Genomic DNA, 24,741 nt, shown 5'->3' on the forward strand with positions numbered 1-24,741 from the left:
TCAGTTCTTTTATCATCTTTTATATTTAAATAACCGTACATTATATATCATTTTATCTCTTGTCGAGTTAGATTTTATTATGTAAATTGTGGTCGTTTTATTTATTTTTTTTTTTTGTACGCAAGATTCTTTCCTAAAGATTTTTGACTTAAGATTGATCAATGTCGTACGTGAATACTAACGTGCAAACCAGCGTCAGTTCGAAAAGAGCCTGGCCTCCATGGATGCTTGACGTCATTTGGCAAACATTCGCATTGCTCGAACAACCACCTCTTATTTCGTACATCCTCTCCTCTGTTCCTTTCTCTGTCTCTCCTCCAGGGATTCTCGTTCGCGAGGAGCGGCTTTCGTCGAGGTGATTCGCCTTTTTCGGCGCCTTTCGAGGCCTGGAAGTTTCCGCGAGGCACCTCTAATCGCGAATTCGAGACGGGACACACTTTCACTTTGTTCACTTTCCTTCGAGGATCGACAAAATCCTGTCGACGTTTTGAACGAAACGAAGTAACATGCGCGTGTACATTGATCTTTCTGTGATCTGGCAATGAAGTAAAAAAAAGATATTAATAGGAAATTGGTTTAATTAATGTGTATTATGGTGAAATTTAATTAATATTTTATAAAAACAGTATACATTTATGTGACAGTTTGAAATGTACATATACGTATATATACATGACTAATTTAATCCTCTCGATACAGCATTCGTCCTATACGGACGTAACGAGACGTTAATAGCATATATTTTTAATAATTAATTAAATTATTTGTGGATAAAAGTATTTTAAAGATTATGAAATACATCTATATTATAGCGAATATAATTGTATAACTATATAATAAGGAATGAATAAGAAATATATAGAAACATTATTTCACATTAAGAAATATTACGCGTCTACGTTCCCGATAAAAGCAGATGACAGATAGGATCGATAAGCATATAAATCTCGGTTACAATTCGCGATTCACATTAGGTGAATGTATGTAGATAATCGAATGAAATCGGCTGCAAAAATAACCGAATATATCAACCGTATCGGGGTAAATTCGCGGTTCTCCTTAGCAAAATGTCAATAAGTCTGGCACTTGCCGGAGAGAATAGAGGGATTGAGGGGCGACACTCGCGTCGCGCATATAGGACATCTGCGCATACGCGCGCAACGATGCAACGGCAATCAGTGTGTGTATGCAATGTGTGTGTATACGTATTCGAGAATGTGCCGTCAGGAACGACGATGTCTCGTTGACCCAGTTTGACGATTCCGCTGCAAGCTGCGAGCAACGCCCGCCGTCCATCCTCATGCTTGCGAATGCACGTGCGTCAAGAGAATCCCTCTATCGTGTCCGGAAGCGCTCGAGTCTCATGTTAGAAGCTCGCTCTGATAACTCAGATATTTATGTAAGCGACTACTATAATTATTTCAAGGATATAATTCTTTTATTTTTAATTTCAAGCATAAAATCTCTTTCTTAATTTGAGGAATAAAGCTCGATTGGACATTATCTCTTTATTAGGTTTAAAAAAAAATATATTTACGCAATTTTGAATATTTTGCTAATTAAATTTTTAATTATATATTACAATTTCATTATTATATTATCGATTATACATATATCGATTTTATCAATTTTCCGAATTTATCGAATAATATGTATAAGTATTTAAAAGAGTTGCTTTTACGCAAAACGATGCTTTAATCGTATTTTTAAATAATTTTACATTGTTTTCAAAGGATAAAATTTTTTATTATCTTTTATCAATCATTGATCTTACATCGTATGAAAAAAAAATGTATTCGCAAATGCATAAAGTGGAACGAAGAAATATAAAAGATCTTAATGTTATAAAGGGATATGCCTGAATTACAGGGAACCTCGAATGCATTACATTTTCGCGCTTGCGTTCACGTTCGTGCCCGAATTATTTGAAAATCAATAAGCGCCGCTAAGAATACGCAAATGACCCGATGCACTTCCAGTGCACTTATTCGCGCGCAATTCAGCCGATGAGGGGAATTACTCGCAGAAGGCCGGCCGTTTGCTTCAAGGTGAATTTATAGAAGTACGGTCGCGGATTATTTGCGGATTCGCTGATGGAGGTCGTGTATAAATTTCTGTTTGAGTTTCAGACGCGCGTGTAGCGTGTGCGTTTGCTTGTTCTTTTGCGATAATTATTCAAGAACATTACGATAACTAACGCTAAATTAACTCGACGAATATTTAAGAAATTGTTTGTTTGCTATATTACAGTTCGATTATAACGCGCACTCTATCTTATGATTTAGAGACTTTCTTCTATTCGTAAAATATTTACGTTTAGAGATAGATTTGGCTGTAATAGGTTAATTTTAGATTATAAATATCTCAATTTTATTAATATTGAGATAAAACATATTAACTTTGACGAAAATTTTGTAAATAAATTTTCCGTGTTACTTAGCATCATTATTTTCAATCATCACTTTTGATACTGATTCGCACATATACAATAAATACATTTATGAGAATGTTTCATTAGATTGTAAAAGAAATATGTATTGATATATAAACATATATGACGATTGTATGAAATTATTTTATCTATTTATTTCATACAATTGGCGATTTTCTCATAGATCATTTTTATCGGAATCGACGAAGAAGTTGAACGCTTCGTGTTCGCGATTAATAACGTCAATGCTCGTTCGAGAGAATTTTACATAACGGAGTTTTATTGGCGAATCGCTTTTGTTCCCTCGAACGCACATTTGCAGATAAGAGACACTTGCGCCTATTCTCGATATATCTCGATAGTCGTTGCGAATAGACGCATTGTGTCACGTCACCTTGCTGCATGGCATGCGCATTGCGTTTACGATGATATTACGGCCAATAACGCGTCGCGGACACCTCGCAATGTAAACCCTCGAGTCTCGAGTAAGTTGGATGACCAGACGGCACTCAATTCCAGACCGACTTGTTCAAGTATTCTCGACCAGATCGGGTGCGACTTCGTCGTATCTAACGACTTCCAAGGATGGGAAGTCGGCGTACGATAAAAATAAGTGTATTAATTCTGCATGTATTCTCGTATGAGCGTCCGTCGTCGCGTTTCAAAATTACTTGATAAAAATTTAATTAACGGTGGAAATTCGGGAAAGTAATAACATAAGAGTATCGATGTGAGTAACAATATTAAACAATAATTATTTTAACCTCTCTCTCCTCTCGTAAATATATCATAATTTATTTTATAACGTTCGGTTTACTTAATTAATATTAAATATATAAATACTTTATAATATAATCTTAATTAAAAGATAATACACGTATAGATAAAGATATTCTAATTGATAACTAATAATGAATAATAATAAATTTATAATTTTAGAATATTTTACAATCAATGCACAATCAGTTGCAGAAATTTTTGAAGATTTATTATTGCACAATTGCATTTCGCTTCTGTATAATGAAATTAGAATTTCAGAAAAATTGTACATTGCACGGCGAGGGTAGAAATTTATTTCCACAATGTGCATTAAGATTTCTATATTTAGCGCAAGGATACATCGAGTGTTGCTGTCTTCGGCTCAGAATTGCGTCGAGTGCATTAACAGTGAACGGTGACCCCTTTGTAACGCATCTCGAATTCCTCGAGCAGAGTTGTTGCCGAAATTTTTGTGAGACTCGACGAGAACGAAAATTGACAGAGAACGTATAATCTGAACGCGCTTGACGATATACAAATCGCGACTCGTGGCATTCTCATGACTTTCTCTCTCTTGATTTCTCTTTTTATTTTTGGGTTATCGCTGAAAAGATTACGCGATCGGTGAAACAGCGCATTTATATCGGACTTAAAAAGAAATGTCAAAAATATAGCAATCTTTTAAAAATAATGAGAATATTATACGAGAAAAATTATTTTTATCACAGTCAATATATTTCAGAATTTTTTATTTATTTTAAAATATACAGATCACTCCTTCATAATGTCTTTTATCTCGGACGACTTACTATTAAATCATATTTCTTTTCACCTATTTCTTTGTTGCGCGACGCTTGAAATAAAACTGGAAATAAATATTTCATTCGAAATCTGAAACACGTTTGAAATTTTTATTAATGACACATGCGACTGACATAAAAGTACGCGCCTTAATTTTGAATTGTTTTCAATTTTATTTACATTTCGGTATCCATAAGATCTCAATATCAAGGGACATCAATTTATTTATTATTGACATATATTTTGCTTTCAGAATATAAATTTGTAAAAGTTATATTCTCTGAAGAAATTATAGTATGTAAATATATTTAAAAAAATATAATTAAATTTAAATTTTTCTCAGCGATTATCTTTCGTTTCTCTCGCTTATTGAAGAGACATACGAAAGAAACTGACAATTAGTATCGGCAGGATTAATTATGACCGCGGCGTCAAAATCGGCCTTGTCTACGTCAAAACCGACGTCAATCCCTTTACGGATATTTAGGCCGATGCGCTCCAAATCCCCGCCCGATATACCACGGGTGCACCGAAAATTGGTGCATCGTGCCCCGCGGAGAGCCGGCCATCCCCGGAACGCGGAGGCGAACGCGCTTGCGCCCGACGATGCACCCCGTATGTCGATCGGTGCATCTCGGTCGGTGCTTTTGCTCGGGTTAAAAGCACGTCCGTGTCGGCGAACCGTGTGCTTGGCGAAGTAGGTCAGATCTCAATGGCGAGAGACAAGCGCTCGCATGTGTATGCGCATGCAGCCGCTCGTTCGTTGCACACGCTTCTGCTTTGAAACATGCTACGTTCGCGGTGAGAAACTCGCGCGAAAAGCTTCGTCTCCTCTCGATTCTTCTCTCTCCTGCTTTTTCCGACGTTTCCCTCGTCTTCCCTCGACGTCGACGTGATCGTCTTCGTCGCGATGCACAAAGCGGTGGCGATGCGTCGTCGAGTTCATCCACGGTGGATGTAGGTTTCTTCGGGATTCACCGAGCGATTGGACGTCGATGAAAACCCTCTCGATCGGACGTGATTATTTAATGATATTTAATTATAAGTAGATTCTCTTCTGATTTTATTCCTATAGTCTGTTGTCTCCGATATTGTTTATTAATTGTGATCGAATCGATTATGGTCCGCATCATAATGTATCTTACGAGTAATGAAATGATTATAAAATGGACCCAACATGTACATGTTGGAAGGAGTTGTGATTTTTCATTCTATCAAACTGGGTCACCGATATCATAGAGAACATAGAGAGAATTAAGCGGAAGGACGAAAATACGTCGGAAATTCTATTTTATAGCGCGTCGATAATATCTTGCAAGAGTGAAACTAGAATATCGAGTCTATAAAGAGTTCGGTTCAATAAAGAGAAGTTTGGAATTCAGTCTTGCACAATAGAATTGTATGATCTAAAAAAATCTGCTATTTACATAATATTATAATAGATATAAATATAACGTTATTAACAGAAAATCTTTGCATCTCAAGTTTCAGTTTAATTTAATTGCGCTTAATTACATTCAATCTTTATATATATATATATATGTATATATAAAAAAAAAATCTTGATATTACTTGAGATTAATTTAATTAATTTTTTTCCAGAGGGATGTAGATTAAATATATATTTTTACTTTTATTATAGCATAACGGAATATAAAAGTTCTTCCATTCGTATGATGGAATTTCAATTGCTTAAGATATAAGAGTCGATTTTTAATTGGAGGAACACGTTTGAAAGAGAGCGAGAGAACCATGCCCGGATGACCTCAGAGTTGCAGAGCTTCGGAGCTGCAGGTACGCAACTGCGGCCTGTCCCATATTCTCATAGAGAGCTCGGACGCTCGATAACCGAGATATCGAGATGTGACGTAGATACGAGAGGCGAGTGAACCGACCTGCAGCTTCTGTATGCGTTCGTACATGTTACGCATTACGTACACTTTGCTTAATGAAACAATTGGACTGACCCGGACTACTGCTCCGACGTTGTCGACTCATTTCGTGAAAGAAAAATACAATACACGAGTTACAATTATAGATCATTGATGGTAATCATCACGTTCCCTCTCGACGAAAAGTATCTTTTGTTTCTTTATTATCTTGTTTTGGAATATTGATTTGAAACTAAATATTCAGCATTTGAACTATTTAAAGCATGTTATATGTACTATGTACATTTATGTTTATCGCTTATTCAATTCTTTATCATGTTTACAGATATACTTTATCATATAAAGTATAAATTTAATAAATTTAGTAAAAATTTAGAATTGTTCATTATTTTATTCCTTATTATTGTGGAATGTTCGATAACAGCTTAATGAGATGAAAACATACGGTCTTTATCTTGTATGAAAAAAAAAAAAAAAAAAAAAAAGATCGGAAAATTTTATACCATGCGAATGTCACTTGAATCGTCATGTTGTTTACGATAGATGCGTCTCGGAGCATTCTCGAAGCGTTGCATGTGCCATGATTCTGGTCAGTGGACTTATTTCGTGAAATTATTGTCACGATAGTCCGGGTCAAATCAATTTGTTTCATCAAGCGGAGCGGGTGCAATGCATCACACGTACGTGTCATTTGATTATGAGGTGATACAACCAGCCTCTCTCGCACTTACACCTACGCGAAACTTATGATGAACATGTGGGGCAGATCGCAGCTGGTGTACCTGCTGCGCCGCAAGTGCTCGGCACTTGTATAATGCGCCGACGAATTATTATTTAATTTACTGTACTTTACGAGACTGACGATTGTGCGGCATGACGAGCACTTATTACATATGACGTTAGTTTTGCTCAATTTAATGCGGGTGGGCAACTATATAATATACGAAATATAGCTCATGAATGCCAAGATAAATTTAAACATATAAGTTAGATATAAAGCGATTTCTGTAAATTTATTGCTTTATTATTTTTATTTATTATTTTCTTATTTATATTTTTGAGATTTGTTAGATTTATTATTAGCTAATTTATTAATTAGAGATAGTATATTGAAAACTATATTAAACATCGTATTTAAAACTTTATATATAACTTTTAATTATATATGATAATAATCTCTTTGTATTTGCTATATAAAATTTTAAAATTCAGTGTTTTCTAACTTGAGAATACGCTATTCTCCATGTTCTAAGTTACATACAATTTATTAAAGAGATACTCCGTATAAAATAGATAATAAATAAAGCATACTTTCAGGCCTGATTTTAAAAATATTTAAGCAAAGCCTCTTCACGCACACAGAGGATATTAATGCCGCTTGTATTTTCGACGCGTATTCTCACCTCCGCATTTTCGCCTGCGAGGCTGCACACAAACCGCAAGCGTAAATTTTTTCGTCAAATGAAAACGAAGACATGTGCACACATATCGCGCGCAAATCACTCGGTCAGCGAAACCGCTTGCGCACCTACAACGCTACGGTCGCACGGAGCCAGTCGGGTGGACCGGTTGCGGCCCCCCCCCCCCCCACCGTACTTATACCTGTCACAGCGTAATCGAGGTCTTTCATCCATTCAAACGCCTCCTCTGTTTCTTATCATCCTTGTTTCCCGCTTAAATCGTCTAGTCGTTCCGCATAACCGTGTCGGCTTTTTCACTTTCTTTCACTCTCCTCGTCTCGTCGCATCATCATCGATCGATCGTCGCTGTTCGCAACTCTCTCGATCTTTTTATCCCTTCGGCCGCGATTTTTGAAATAGTTTAATTGATCCTTGATAAATCTAAACTAAAGCTATATTGAAATAAAAATTGTCATTTATATATATTGTATATATATGTATATATAATAATAAGATGTTTCGCGCAGTCAGTCGTTTAGTTTTTATCCAGAATAGTTTATCTCCATATTTCTTTTCAAGTATTTTTTTGTGCTAATATATATATATGTACATATCTTTTTTTAAATCTACACAAAATATTTCAGGTATATTATGAGAGTTTCTACGCGACTAGAGCTGTGTAATAATAATAAGTACAAAACAAGATATACAAAAGTGACGAAAAAGGATTACGGTAGTGAGAGGAGCCCGCTCGTAAAGGGCTTCTCCAGTTTGCAGCCTCGTCCAAGAGTTTCCATCTCTTCCAGAAATATTCTCTCCGATCCATTACGACTTCTCGAACGATTCATTTCGAATGCCCCCTTAACAACGTAACGAAGAATTCGCCGCGCGAATGTCGTTTCCGCGAATTCATTAAGACTGGCATACGATGTAAACTCCCATAGGGTGCCACATAGTTGCTGAACGCTTGAAATAAATGCATGGTGCATGAGCCTGAGTTGGGCGATTTACACGTGTACGCACGTGAATGCACGCATGCGACCGTCGAAACGATCGCAACGAACGGTTTTCGGATTATGAGTCGGGCAGACAATTGCTCTAGTCGCCATTCTTTTAAAGATATCATATTAAGAGAACAATAGAAAAATTTTTTATTATATTTTAATATATTATTTTATTAATTATATTTTATATTTATTAATTTTTATATTGATTTATATATATTGTATAATTTTATATAATATGTATATGGAAGAGAGAAGGAGAGGGTAATATCTTTTATATATAAAAATTATACAATATATAATAATGATAAAACTTTTATACAAATATTTAGTGATATATACACGAAACATCAAAATAAAAATTACAATTACTGAAAATTTTCTAAAAAAAAGCCTTCAGATTCTATTGCGAATATTAATGAGATATATAATATATTAAATTTGTATTATATTTGTACTAAAATTATTGATGTAATAAATTTTGTGTAATAATATATATTTTAATTTTGCAACTATTTACATACATATATAATTTGAGTTTTTTTAAATTACTTAATTCTACATTTGAGTTAATCTGAACGAGAAATGAGGCTTCAAACTTATCATATCACGAAGGAATGCTGTAACTAGTTTGAAGCAATAAGCACAAACTATGTAAAGAATAATATACATTCTGTCTACTCACGAATAGGCTGATGCAATCAGAATGAAACTTGAATCAATATTTAATATCTTCCTTTTCCTTTTTCATTTTTAATAATATTTTGATTTTTACGCAGTTCGATTATATAATCCACAATTGATGATCATTTAAAACATGAAAATTATTTCTATAAAAAATTAATTGAAATTTAAAAATGTGATTTCTTTTTTGTTTGATACATCGTTTAAAAATTTTTATTATACGTGCGCGTGCATTAGAAATGAATTGAATTGGAAGATAAACTGAAAATCAAAATTAAAAAAAAAAAAAAAATACAACAATTTGATAATTTTTAAAACTGATAATTTCTAGATAATTAGAAGGTTGATAAATTGAAGTTTTGATTGAGTGAATCGGCGATCGGGTTTTTGATCTAAAGGCCAATTTGTTCTGTGTGTGTGTATGTGCGCGCGTTTATACCATATGTGATCAGATCGCAATGATACGCGGATTATTATTGCTGAGCGATGAAACCATAGGAAACTATCGTGAATCAACCGAGACCTTGATGTTGATGCATCTTCGTAAATTATTCTCGAGGATCCCCTTGTTGCATATGAGCAGCGACGAACAGTATAGGTTTAGTACGCCGTAAGCCAGTACATTATACCGTACGAGTTCTCTTAAAATTAGTTTCTAATGAGTCCGTCATATCTGCCGTTATAAATTAATATCTCGTGGAGTGCTACCCAGAACTTTAAATAAAAAGCCGAAAATTGCAAAAAAAAAAATTCTTTAAAATGTTTAAAACTAATCTAAAATATATATATTTATATAATTTAATATTGTATATTCTCTCTCTATATATACAATATATATCATAGTGTACGTAAAGTAATATTTCGGCAATTATCAATAACACGATATTGTTAATGTTTACATGCCTCGACCCCGTACTCCTGTGAGATAAACAATGATAAGATAAACTGTTAGCATCGCGGAAAAGAGGCGACAATGCGAGTATCGATTTAATATGCTTTTTTAAGAGCGAATCATGTTATATATTTTTTAAAAACTTTGTTCCCAGTTCTTCGTTTTTTTTTTTTTTTTTTTTTTTTTTTATGAACAAAATTTGAGCGATATAAATCGTGATTTGAGTAGTGATAAAGAATTATCATTGTTCGTTGATCGGAACGTAGATTTGCGTGCTGGTTACAACGAAGCACGACGAATCGAACTAGCGTGACCTTCATTGATGGAAAAGAAATGAGAAGAGGGAATAGCCCTCGAGAAGACAGACGACTATAGTGCAGATCTCGAGAGAAAAGGCGACGACTATACAATATAGGTTCAGCTCGTAAAAGAGGGCTGTCTAACAATAAGCGAGATTGTATGTGCTAGTCATCTCGCGTGCTCATCCACGTTCACGTCAAGTTCGTGGACTCGCTTCAAATTGTAAGTAGATAACTGGCTATCGTGCTCGGCCACATCTAATTCCCGCGACTTTTGTTACAAAAAGCGCACATTGTTGCGCCCATCACAATCAACCCAACACACATACACGTACACACACACACACACACACACACACATTTACGCTCAGAAAATTCACAATACCTATGCTAGGGTATTACTGCCACAAACTAATACATGTTACGGAGCGCTCGAGCGCATAGGCGATATACAATAATAATAGATTGTATTCACTGTTTCCTTTCCCTTTCGCCCCCTCCCCCCCCTCCTCCTCCCGGTATATATTGCGGTGCACGTGGCCCCCACCGCAAATTACGGACAATCATTCCCACCGTGCGCGCTATCCGTATCGTCCTTTTTTCGGCAAATAACACGCTGTGCACATCTACAGGGCGTTCATAAGCGAACGATGCAGAGTTATAGAATCTCGGATACAACTGTTTAACATTTGAAAATTTACATTTAATAAATTTGAACAAAGTTGTAAAATTATTCTCTTGCGAGTAGAAAATTTTTTAATCCATTTATGTCAAAATTGGATATTTAATAAATTATATTAAGCTTATCGAGGGAGAGAAAGAGAAACCAAGAATAAAATTTTTTTTTTTTCAAATTATATATTATGACAATTTAAAATGAGAATAATAATAAATATGTTTATTAAAATTCAATAAAATACTTTAGAAAAGGAGTGAATTGTTCTATTGCAATTTTGATCAATTTAAAATCATAGAATAAGATAATTTTAACGCAATTTACTGTGCTCTAGTTACACGTTACGTGATGTTATTAAAGTTTTACACTTACTCTGTTCAAAATTGTATATATTATTAAAACATTTAAAAACCTTTAAAAACAACATGTCATGAAAATTAAAATTAATAAATTTATTATACCGCAGGAAGAACGTAATTAAATATATTATTCTATGTCACATTACGTTCATTTTAACATCGGATTCGGATCTCATAATCTATTATTACATAATTTCACACGTATATTTTTTCGAAAAATTTTTATGGAATTCGAATTGTGTCCATTCCAATTTGACCACCCTGTAAAAGCTCTTCGCCGTGACTAGCGTGGTATCGAGGTATCGAGAAAGGGACTATTCTTTATTATGCTGTACAGTCCACAGCTCATGGAAGCACAGACACCTACGACCTGACCACACGCAATCCTCCATCCTTGTTCGCTCTCCCTCATCCCTGTCCTGTCCTCCTCCCGTTTCAATTGATTTACAAACCCTTATTAAGCTTACGTACGCGCTCGAATTGAGCAGATGGCCGGCGGGCGAGCGCGAGATGTCTTTGTACCACAATTGCGAGGTAAGTGCGAAATTATTGGGGGGCTTGTGATGCATTAACAAGAGAGAAAAAGAAAGCGAGAGAAAGGCAGAGATTATTGTAATCTCTGTAATACTTCTTACGCGAAATCTGAGAAATCGTTTGTATATCGGTGATAAAATTCGAAAAAATATATATTTTCACAATTAAATCTTATTTTTTTGGATTTTAATTTTGAAGACACATAATTTTTACATATGAATATTATATATCCGGATTTCAAAAGTAAGGATTTTTAAGAAGTAAGATTAAATTTCCACTTCATAATTTCATAATTTTACATAAAGAGAAATTTTGTGAATCTTTATGAAATTCAAATAACTGATTAAATATTGCTATTATCTCTCAAGCTTTGAATAGGAATGTAAATTTTACGCATTTGTACAAGATGAAGAAGACTCGATCGGCGAAGATTTTCGAGCGCGAGAGTAAGATTGCATTGTCTTGAACGAAATAGGTCGAGCACGTCGTTCCGCTTTCGCGGGATATATTTTTCACCGACAATGCTCCCTTTTTTTCAAGAGGGGGCGGACGGTAATATTTCATATTCCCGTTCCTTCAATCCCTTTTGTATTTTCTTTCCTTGCGTACGCGAGATCGTTATTGCGAGCTTGCGCATTATGTTCCGTGTCACTGCTCCGTTGCCAGCCAACTTTTACGCCAACCCCTGCGCTTCTCCCGCGCCCGTTTGTTTCAACCCTCAATGATCCTTACAGGCTTCATAGAACTTTTCCGGTTCCCCGTATTCCATTCATACGTTTCTATATTGTCCTATCCATCTTCCATCGTTAGCTGAATGAAAGAGCGACCTAAATATTCCATATTTTGAAGCGTATAATTTATTGCATGAAAATATCAAATTTAACACTGTGTGTTTTAATATATATTTTAAATAATACAATTTATCTGATATTATTATCGTGTTCCAGAAAACAGTTAAAGCAGATTATTATTATAATTGGCAACAAAATTTTTATTAATATTTATATGCTATTTTTTTGTCATATATAAATTATATTTATATATTTTATAACGCACTGATTATTTTGTTAAAAATGTCTATATAAAAGACATACGTATAAGGGTTATTAGTTGTATAAAATAAAAATAGAAAATAATGACACACATATATATATATACATATAATACACTGTTTGACGACATATGAATTGTGTGGAGACCGTTCTCTCCTGATGTAACCGTGATACAGTGCACGAGAGAGTACGGTGACTTCATCGGATAAATAATATATCATGGAAACAGCAAAGTTCGCATCTTTTGACATCGGCGAAACGAGGAAGAGAACTCTGAAAACTCTCCGTTGTAATACTCGTAAAATATCCAATAACGCATATTATGCCGCCGCGAGGGACAACGCGATGTACCTCGGCAACGCCTTGCGTAATGCACGTGTAACTAACGTCGTCAATTTTCCGTAGTTTTATCGTTCGTGGGAGAGCAACGAACGCGGAATGTCGGCCATTGTAATACGTTCGCACGTTCGTACTTTATGCAATAAACGAGAACGGTACGTTTCGCCTCGGTCATCGGTGTCCGCGGATTTTGAATGCAACGTCTGTATGCGCGCGTATATATTCAAGACGTTACTTTTAACAAGGGATATCGAGAATATTTTTATCGTGCATATAATTTCCAAAGTAATATTTCTTCGCAAATGTGTGTCTCATTTATTGCAGAGAGGAATATTTCGTGCGAGAATCAAAATATAGTTATGAGTAAATTGAATAATGATAAGCAATAAAACAAATGTAAAAAAATATAAAAGAGGTATAGAAAAATTTTAATTACTTTCTTTAAAGAAATTCTTATTTTAAGAATATATTTTATAATCTGAAGTTTCGTTCAAAGTAGCTCTCGCGCGTATGATTTCTCAAATAATAGGGATAGGAATATCGTGATATCATTAATATAATCGGTATAGATATCATTTCACACGGAAATATTATTTTTTCTTCAAAACGAAATGTCATCTAAATTCGTGAGAATCTGAAAAATCTGCATTGCATCGTCGTGCGACGGAGATTGAATTATTAATATTTTTAGCAATTCTCTACAGCTCCCGGGAAGCAAGCGAACGATATTCACGATGCGAGGGGAAAATACGTTCCCTTTCTTTCGCGTCGCTTTCTACAATAAACCGGAGCTGGAGATTCTCCGCTGTTCGCGCTCCGCAGGAATTACTTTCGCTACTTTCAGCTCTCCCAACAATGCCATGATTTAATAGAGATTGTGGGCACGCTTGCACGCTACTTTCATCTTTTCTCGCTCGATTACGACTTTTCTCGTCGTCATCATTCGTTTCTGTATATAATAACGCGCCTCTTCGACAGAGATAACGAATGTTTAATAATATTCCATTTGTGCTCGTAAAGAAATCCAATTCTTTCGTGCTTTCGTAAGCGTTTATTCAATATCAGTAACTTTTCGCGCGTGTATCAAAAAGATAAATATTGTGTATTATCGTCATTTTTTAAACTTGTGATAATATGCAATTCGCAAAACATATTTGGCGATTTTATGCTATAATAATTTTAATAGATGACTTTATAATTTATAAGTTAATAGTATATTTATGGAAATCGAAGAGACTCAATGTTTAAATTACACAATTTACAATTATGATAGGATATTGTTAGATTTAGAAAATTGAATTTTTTCCGAAAATCACATGTGAAAATTTCACGTTGACCGTGATGTTTTGCCACAAAATTTTCGTGTATGAACCGATCGAATACATGTGCGAGATGATCTTCGCGTGCTGCTATTTTCGTCTTGTTCGACGCAGCGCATCTCTCAGTCTGTCTGTCAAAATTTCAACGAGCTGTACATTTACGCGATAATGATGGCGACTAAAACGCACTATCGAGATATTTAGGCGCTATTTCTGTTTCATCTTTGTGCCGAAATGAACAATTTAAATCGTTCACACACATCTCATCTCAGCTGTTTAAAAAAGAAAAAAAGAAAAAAAACAAGTCAAAATATTTTTCAGTCTACGTCATGAAAATCTATTCCCCGCGATTGCCTGCATAAAGCTTTGCGTCCATTAGTGAGGAAAACGAATTTACGTGTGTTTTTTTGCGAACATCAGTGAAAAACCGAAAGTTTCAAATCCTAGCCCCTCTTGATTGGTGCGGACGGATTCCTCGTTTGCGTATGATTAATATCGCGGCCGTAGAATCCATCTAGGTTGCAAACAACTGCGTGCGATGTGGAAATCCGGCGCCACAATTAATGCTGGATCAGACGGAAAGTTTATCCGCGGAAATAAAGCAAAAATATTGAAGTGCGAGTAGTGAGTGGATGCATTATAATTTGCGAAGGAGTTATCGTACAACATCCGAGATGAGAAATGACACGAGCAAAACGTAGAGCAAGATACGAACGTGTATGAAACGTCAGAAATTAGGAGGAAGAAATAATTCTGCGTATTTAATGAGAAAAAAATAATTTTAAATTATTTTCGATAAAGATTTAATTTACAAATAATAATATTCGCATAATCTTATCACAATCTTTTAATACACAATAACTTTTTTAATTTTGTTACATTTAACTTTGTTGCAACATTTTTCGCGTAAATAATATTTTATCGGAATGTCAAAGAGTATATATAATTTTTATATAATATTATTATAAAAAAGTATATACGCGCGCGCGTGCGCGTACATAATTTTTAGAATTTTTTTTAAACAATAGATAACTGAAATTTTTTATATTTAACGCTGTTTTCTATATATTGATTGTAAAATCATTTATAAATTAAAAACGGCCTTTTCTGTATGGCCATACATTCGATATTATTTTACTATCAAGATTTTATCGTTAAAAGGATAGATTAATAGATAGAAGAAATTAATCATTTTTTTCTTCTGCGTTTGTGACAATGTATAACAATATATTGTTGAGGTACACAGTTTAGGGAACTGTGTATATTTTTTTTTAAATTTATGCAGACAGCAGCACACATATGGAACGGCGAGTGCGTCGAGTGAACTTGACAGATGCTTTTTCGCTTCTTATCGCGAGGGTGCATTTAACGGTGTAGGGGTCTGTTTATATACAAGCTTACGAAAGAGAGAGAGAGACATCGCTGCCCGCATGTGATCGTTTTCCTTTACTTTTATCTAATAGCAAAATTCTCAAGATACGATGTGCAACATAAATAATAAATTACGGTTCATTCAACAGAAATTTGAAATTGATCAACAATTAAATTTATCGATCAAATCATTTATCGAAGACAAGCAATCGGAGATTCACATAAATAACGAGAGCTTTCTAATAAACACAAACAATAAGAATTGAAATTAAAGTTTAGTATTGCATAATCTAAAAATCTATGCAACATGGCTCAATGAGAAATTGATCATCACATTCGCGCATTGTAAGTGATAAATTATTAATTTGATTCAACGCGGATCGATTTCGCTTCCCTTTTCGAATTAAATTGATAAATTTGATTACTCGATATACTCGACATTACCGGTATGTACGGTTCATTTAATCGTACATATGTAAATTGAAAGGGCAATTAATAAATTACGAAATGGATAACGTACGAATATGAGAACGTTTTAATGGTTTTTCTTTCAATAAACGATTATGGCTGCAGCTGGGAGAACGGTGTCACGTAAGTGCGTGTTAACGTTTTAAATAGCAATTTTTGTCTTTGATAGAGAGAATGTCGAGTTTATCATTATAGTCATTAATAGCAATTATACTTATTTTTTTTCAACAAAGATATAGTAGTTTTAATAGTGAGATTAGATCAATATTATTATAAAAGTGGAATTTATAAACCTCGATGTTGATTTAAATATATCGACCCATATCCAGATTATCTTTAATGATAATTTTTTATCACGTCATCTGATAATCATGTTTCTAATTATACAACTGCACTGCTTTAACGATTAAAATTAATAATTGATAAATAAATAAAATTGATAACCATCGATCAAAAAATTTGAAACTTGCATTTAATCCATTAGTATATGATAAAAAAAAACAATAAATGCTTTTTTTAAATGATTTTATATCCATGCAATAATAATATCGTAATTTAATATTTATGTAAATTAAAATAAAAGCTTATAATATATCTTTTACACACGATATCGTGTATTTCAAGCGAGCTTTGTAAATTTGAAGTCGATTCACTTCAATATTCGGTTGAAAATATTTGCAATAGTGGATGATCATAATCGAATCATCAACGATACTCGGTCACGTGTCCTATGACGAGAGAATCTCTTTTGAATCGCTCTGTATGACAACGTGCTACACGCTGGCATTGAGATGTAACCTAAGCAGAATAGGCTAGCCAACTAACCACGAGACCACGTCAGTAGGACAGTGAAAGGCGACCTAGACCAAGTCTCTCTCCAGCCGCGCTCAGTGCAACGTTGGAACTTAACAGAGAGAAAGATATAGGGAGATGCAAAGGGAGAAAAAGGAAGAGAGAGAGAGAGAGAGAGAGAGAGAGACGCACGTGTCCTGCGCGCATGTGTTTAGCAGCGCGTGTGCGGCGCGTGTCAGTATCCATACGCATGCCGCCGATGCACTCACCGATGTGCGTATCGCGAGGGAAAAATAGAGTTTTAACGGGGGAGTCGCCGTTCGCTCTCGCAGGGATATTTTAAACGGTTTCGGCGTCGGAAGTAGAGTTTAAAGCGCCGTTAATGTTTTAACGTTAAATTATTTTAGCCGCGGGCCTTTCCCGACCGAATCGGACACCTTATGTCCAGCGTTAAATAACTCGGCGGGCGTTGTCTTCGCTCTCGCCATTTATTAATTTGTCTCGGCTGTTCGATTTTCGCGAAAAAAATGCGTCATTTCTCGAATGCGTTGCATTCTGACCAGCTGTATGTCGCCTGCGAACTTCTTTATCTTTACTGGCCGCGTGTGGGCTTTCCTGGGAAACGGTTGCAATATGTTAGAGCCTCCATTCAAGCCTACGAGCGACATACCAGAGATAATTTATTACCGGAAATTTCTTCCCTATAGTTGCGTCATCGCACCTGGTTCTACGCCGTACGCAGAAATGGATAGACGAAGTCACGTTTTCATATGAAAGACCCTGCGGTTGTGTATACTATGTATTAGTAATGACCGACGCATTCTGGAGGACACATTTGGTAGCGTGTATTTGATATTAAGTAGTTATTTGAAAGTAAAAGAGCATTATGTGTTCGTATCATTATGTTTGATCTCAATTTTATTTGATTCTGTCTTTCCTTTGCGCCGCAATATGCAGTGTTATGCGCAATAAATTTTAATGCGGCGATATGACAGTTCAAGGTACAAAAGTTGTATATATTTTTATTTATATGCTAACTATAATATTTATATTATAATTTATTATAATTAGTCTTACTATCGTTTGGACGCCTGTATCTGAATCTGTATCTGAAAAAATAAATGAAATATTTATTAATTCGTAGAAGAATAAAAAGAAGATTGAATAATAATCAACGCGATTTCCAGAATTTTAAAAATGTTTTTTTTTTTTTTTAAATAATATATAGATATTTGTTTGTATAACATTGCGAATTTATTTATTTATTTAATTAATTCAATTACGAAAAATTTAGGATTGTTTCGAGCGACTTGAATTGCTAACGCGCGCTAACACTCTCAACTTGGATTCATTCGTGATATATTTGCGGGTCGGAGCTGGTTCCGTGCAGAAGATTTTCACTCTGCGGAGGCGCGGTGGGGTAAGGGCGGCGACTTGTCCGAAAAGGATTTACGATCGACAAAAACGCGTTCTCGCAGAATTTCGCCATCGCGACCAATCGACCGTTCGAAGCGACGAGAGAGTCGGTCCTTTCGATTTCGTTCTCGTTGCGAGATTGCAACTTCTCTCTCGATGCCCCCCCCCCCTCCCCGTCTCGTGCTGTGGGAAAAGCACGGTATACGAAGATAAAAATAACAGTTTTCGATGACCTCCTTAGTCGTCGAAAAAAAAAAAAAAAAAAAAAGAAGTCTACCTAAGTCTGCGTTCCAGGAGAGAAATCAATTCAACGGCGATTATAATTTTGATCGAAATGTCAAGATATAATTATGCTAATCGTGTGTCAATTGTTATAAATTCTTTCGATAGTAAAGCTTTTTCCAAGATTGATAATTATTTATCAATCATTGCATTTTTGAATATATGGAAGAAAATAATTAAATTAAATGTAATTGAAATTAAAATATATATGGAGAATAAGAGATTGTCGATTTTGTAATATTACATAAAATGATAAGATATGCTCGTTGATTGACACGCAGACACTAGATCTATATCTGTTTTCAAGACGGCCGCGAACTTCATCCTAATTTTCATGCTCGCGCAGTGTATGCTAGTGAATGGCGAATGTTATAGGGTCAATGGCGCGTAGAAACGGCGCCGTAGCACCGTAAACAGATTCGTATTCTTAGACAGGATTTTAGGGGTCAGCCACCATACGTCGTTAAGCCATTAACGATGATATAAAATCCGCTCGCTAACGCACGCGATGATGTTCCGCAATTTCCGCGCTGTTTATACAGCATTGCTGGTTGATGAAACTGCGAGTATATATATCTGCTTTGCAAGATTCTACGATTGAAAATAATGATTAATTCCGCGAGCATTCAATCATTAGTTTTGTTGTTTTTTTATTATTGATAATTGTATATTACTATCTTAAAATTATAAGAATAATTATGAAATTGTTATGAAATTATATTTTGCGATGTGATAACAAATGATCAATAAGTATAATACTTACCAAAAGATATTATTATCTTGGAAAGAGCAATAAAAATCGTATTATTTTTATATAGGAAAAAGTATCTTATATCTGTTCATAATATCTTTGATACTAATATCGAATCAAAGTATATCATACTTCAAAATATATTTTTTTTTGATATAGATAGGAATAATATTCGAAAATGCAAGATTGTGTAAGCTAAAAGTTTAAGATTACACATCAAAATGCAGAAACTATAAATAATAATAATCAAACCTTCATTCGATGAAAATTCTATTCTAAACAAATTTAATTTTCTAGGACATTGGAAATTATTTTTATAGGAATCATGTTTTTATAGGCAATCTTTTTCGTATTTTTAAAAAAAGATAGAATATATTGCACAATCAAATTTTCTAACTTCAAGCTTGCAGCGTATTAATTACGTTCGCACTTATCTCACAAATTGAGAAGTAGATTCGCGCGTTACGAGAATACATGTTTTCGAGCGCGCAAGTTGGCGTGTAACTACGAAAAAAATCCCAAAGCGAAAGTGAGAACGCGTCTTCGCTGTCATACATATTCAGCTGTGTAGCGCGACGTTCTAGCGCACAAACTCCTACTCATGCTGTCAGTGAAAACCGCACGGATGCGATAGCCCGTAGAGTGGAACGCGAGGGAAATGAGGAAAGTCGGGCATCGATGAAAGTGAGAGGACGCCGGCTACAGGGTGTCTCTCAGGCAGATTATTCCGCAGTCGATCGCGAGAGAAAGGGGTCTATCTCTAAAACCGGGTTAAATCAGCAAATAAGCCTTATTTGTAATTAATTATATTTGAAAAAAATTATTTCACACACAAATTTTTATATAAAATTATTTAAAAATCAACGCCTTTTCACGATTATTTGTTAATATTTATTTGTGCTCGTTTATTTGATCTGGATCAAACAAAATGGAGTCACAAAAAAAAACGCAAGAGAGACTTGATTTATTCTAACAATAAGTAAAATTCACATAGAATGAATGGAATTTTTTGATGATAAATAATTTTAGTAACGTCTAAATTATCTAAAAATGTAATATTTGCGTAAGTTCTATTAAATATACGGATTCTCTCGCAAGACAGATCGCGAATCGATACAAACATCGCTCTACATCGTAGATTAATGAACGAATTGAATCGCTTAGAGAGAGTTGATAGTTAAGATGATGATTATTACAAACGCCGAAAATTACCAATGATTCCGATAATTTATGAGAGATAACAATATATCTTAAAAATATTAAGATTATTAAAAAAATCACATATATATTAATTTTACGAAGAAATGCGCCTTTCGATTCACAATCGTCTTGTTTTTTTATTATATATATTTATATGTCTAACGTCTTTTTTACTTCTGATTACAGATTGATCATTTGAATGTCAGCTTTCTGAACGGCTAAGAGATTTCCAGGAAGAATCTCGGCTAGAAATTAGTAAAGCTGCAAAAGACGCAGGAGAAGCGATCGTATCGCGCAAAGTGAAGAATAATGGCGGGCGAGGACACGCAGATTTTGTCAAACGGTAACGTGGAGGCCTTGACGATCATTCCTCCGAAGATGGCAAACGGAAATGGGCTGATATGTGGCGGCAAGCAGCACAACAACAACGGCTCGATACCGAACGGGAAGCTGCACGGCGGGATCGGCGCCGCGGAGAACGGCAAGCTGATCGTACCGGACGAGAGATCGAGTAGCCTTCATACGGAGTTCGACGATGCTGATATTTCCTGCGGATGGGGTCCTTGCAGGCCCCATTGGCTGCAGTACTTTGCTACGAAGCAAGCTTTCCTGGTGACCTTTTGCCTCACCTGGGTCAGTATATCGAACAAGCGGTTTTATCATTTTCGTATCAAATCTGATTTTCGTATCTTTCATATAGAGATCCATAAATTAATAAATTTTTGTAAATTGTAATAAACGGGATCTTTTTTTTTTTTTTTTTTTTTTTGAAGCAAATGGACAGAAATTAAATATTTTTTGAGCTTTACTCTTAATTGACGTATCCATTTTGTTGGAATTGGGCGTAAAATATCCTTGTTCTTTTTGTCGATATACAGGTGCTTCAGGGCATGTACTATACGTACTTCGTTTCCGTCATCACGACAATAGAGAAGCTCTTCCAGATCCAGTCGAAGACGACGGGTATCATCATGTCGGCTACGGAGATCGGTCAGATCGGATCGTCCCTATTACTTACGTACTATGGCGGCCAAGGTCACCGGCCCAAATGGATAGCCTGGGGCATGATCCTCTTCGCCGTGAGCTCGTTCACCTGTTCGTTACCTCACTTCATTTTCGGCGAACAGCTGATCCTTCAAAACGAGATGCTGCTCAGCGGCGTCGAGCCCGGCGGTGACGGCCGCGGGCTTAACAATACTGATCCCATACCGGCGAATCTCTGCAAGTTCCCGGAAAGGAACGGCACATTAGGCGGGTGAGTACTACGCTGTCATAATTCTTCTTCGGGTTATCTTCCGCTATTCGTAAATTATTAATGAGTGACGCCTCCCGGCTAAATTTGAAGGACGGCGATCATAATGAAGAAAAATGTCTTCATCAGTTTTAACCTTCGTGATTAAATAGTAGCTAGCTTAATAGTAGTGATCATCAAACAGTAGAGAATTAGAATTTATTGGTTGTAGTTATTTAATTAAATTAAATTTTGCACCATTTTTAGTAATTGTTTTATCAATTAGCGGCGTTTAATTCAATTAAGTCAATCGTATAATCAGTTTGATTAATATTATCAGTAGATTTATATATCGGTTATTTTCAGCCGGTTTACTATTATGTAGCAATTTGAAGAGTTGTATATAGTAATTTGAAGATCATCTTTTTTAAAAAAGTCATAAAAATTAAAAACAAACGTGTTTCAAATCATAAATCATTTTAATATATCTATCTGAAACGTCTTTCTCTCATTATGTAATCTCATTATAACTATATTTATATTCTTAATTTATTTTCTTTGCTTAATAAGCCATGAAAGAACATGTCCATTTATTTATATTCGTTTATTAGTCAATGGAAAAACGTTTATGACACGATTGAAGAAAATTCATGATCGTTGTTGATTACAATGTGTTCCATGGAAGAATAAGGCGGTATGAAAATGATCAGTTGTATAATCGTTTTAAGCAGAGGTATACGATATAATCGTTTGCCATAAACACGCGATATAAGATGGAATACGCCAAAGTAATAGATACGTAGTTTTGCCTTAAAAATCGTATTGTTATACAAAAACCGGTTTGCGTTGTATTTCTGCACGGTAAGAGAGATGCACCAACGGTTTATGATCCGAAAGCAACTAACGAAACGAATTGCGCGTTTTATATTACCACAAAGATCTTTTAAATCTTTTAAATGTCGCTGTTGGAAGAGTAAGATCGAGAGTATAAAATTAGAAAATTTTATGTATTCATATTAATACCAATTTAAAAAAAAAAAAATAATAATAATAATAATTCATGCTAATAAAATAGAACGATATCAATCACGTTTTCCTGATATCACGGGATTATTGTGCATTGCACAATGTACAGCTGCATTTATCGCCACGCGGAGAAAAATGCTCGCATATCCGCGCATTCGGGTCGTTCCATGTGGGCGTCAGTTTTCTGATACAATTCCGGAAATGGTTGATTATATATTTTAACATGAAATAGGATATGGTTATCGGTGGTAAATTTGGATAATGATACGTATTATAATATGCGATATTAATTTATCTAATATACTTGTATATAATGTATATATGTAAATACAGAGATTTGTAGAAGAGAGACGGCAGATTCTTTTTGAACGCTAATATCTCGATAACTTTTATATTATCCTAAAATTATTGGTTTTATGGGTATGATGATTATATAAAATTTGATTTTCTAAAGATCAGAAATTTTTTTTAGTTATCCATTTATAATAAATCTTTTATCTCTCTCTCTCTTGTAATTAGCTTTAATTCTTTAAATTTCTGACACACATAAATACATGGTATCAATAATATTACTCTAATGCGTTTGTTTTTTTATATTTTCTCGTTGAAGTAAAAAATATAATGCTTTATGATTAATTTTATTATATTTTCGTTCTGTTTTCTTGAAGATGGAATATATCGACGCCCGCATCGCAGACCGATTCGGCGGAATATTGCGAGGGTGATTTTCTCACGGAGCAGAGGATACAGAGCAAGATAACCACGGTGGTGCTTGCGATATTTTTCGTATCATTGCTCGGCGTAGGAATGGGTCAAACGGCGGTGTACACTCTCGGTATACCGTACATCGACGACAACGTGGCCAGCAGAGAGAGCCCTTTATATTTCGGTAAATTTCTCTCATCAATTAGCAAGAGTGACTACATTTATTCGTCTTTTTTCTTGTATATTTTTTATTATAATAATAGAACGTACACATAGATATTAATTTTCTTTTTAATGAGAATCAGTTTTCTACATATTTCAACTATTCGAATATTTACATTTATTAAATTTTATTGGAAAAAAACTGAATAATTTTTTAATATATAAATTATTATTATTATTATATAAATTATTATTTTTTGTAAACTATATGAAAATTTATTTATTCATTTTCCAAAGAGACTATTGTTTATGATGTGGAATAGATTTGAAAATACTATTTGCTTATGTGCGATAGCAATCACCATCGGGGTGCGGATTCTCGGTCCTGCATTAGGCTTCATTCTGGGTTCCTTATGCACAATGGTCTATGCGGACTTGACAAGGACTCCACAAATCACGCCGACGGATCCAAGATGGGTCGGTGCTTGGTGGCTTGGTGAGTTTATGAATCGTAATACTTATCGAAGATGATGGCTAATTTAGTTCCAAAGAATATGATAATATTCTTTTTCTGAGCTGATTACATTGAAACGAAAAATACTTCGCAAAAAGTTTCGTTTCAGCTTATAAGATCGAGTATATAATTGACCTTTTATGAGTTTTAATAAAGCATTTAACCTTCGATTTCAATTAGAAAGTTAAAAAAAAAAAAACTTGGAGTTAAAAATCGCTCGACCTTCATCGTTCAAATTGCGTAGTTAGCATTGCATAAATCTATCTGCGTTTGTTACGTAGATATGCTTTGTCTTTTGTACTTGTTGTCCCATTGAAAGAGAGACGTTCGGCGACATAAAGAATAATTTTTCGAATGTGACAGCGGATTCGAGCGAGTTACT

The 24,741-nt window shown here is 34.8% G+C and overlaps 1 protein-coding gene across 10 annotated transcripts in view; it reads left to right on the plus strand.

The window, feature by feature from the left end:
* Oatp74d (Organic anion transporting polypeptide 74D) overlaps positions 1-24,741 on the plus strand; it is a 97,782-nt gene that overhangs the window by 49,586 nt on the left and 23,455 nt on the right. For all 10 annotated transcript variants that reach the window (XR_011448182.1, XM_070311384.1, XM_070311537.1 and 7 more), the window contains 4 exons: positions 20,908-21,354; positions 21,600-21,976; positions 23,647-23,867; positions 24,201-24,341. Coding sequence is in view for 9 of the 10 variants with exons in the window: in XM_070311384.1 (XP_070167485.1) it covers positions 21,031-21,354; positions 21,600-21,976; positions 23,647-23,867; positions 24,201-24,341 (1,063 nt within the window). In the remaining variant the exon portion in view is untranslated. The remainder of the gene's footprint in view (positions 1-20,907; positions 21,355-21,599; positions 21,977-23,646; positions 23,868-24,200; positions 24,342-24,741) is intronic.

Source organism: Polyergus mexicanus, unplaced genomic scaffold (assembly GCF_030449975.1).
Source record: "Polyergus mexicanus isolate NDT 795.1 unplaced genomic scaffold, iyPolMexi1.0 SCAF_1, whole genome shotgun sequence".
NCBI lineage: Eukaryota > Metazoa > Arthropoda > Insecta > Hymenoptera > Formicidae > Polyergus > Polyergus mexicanus.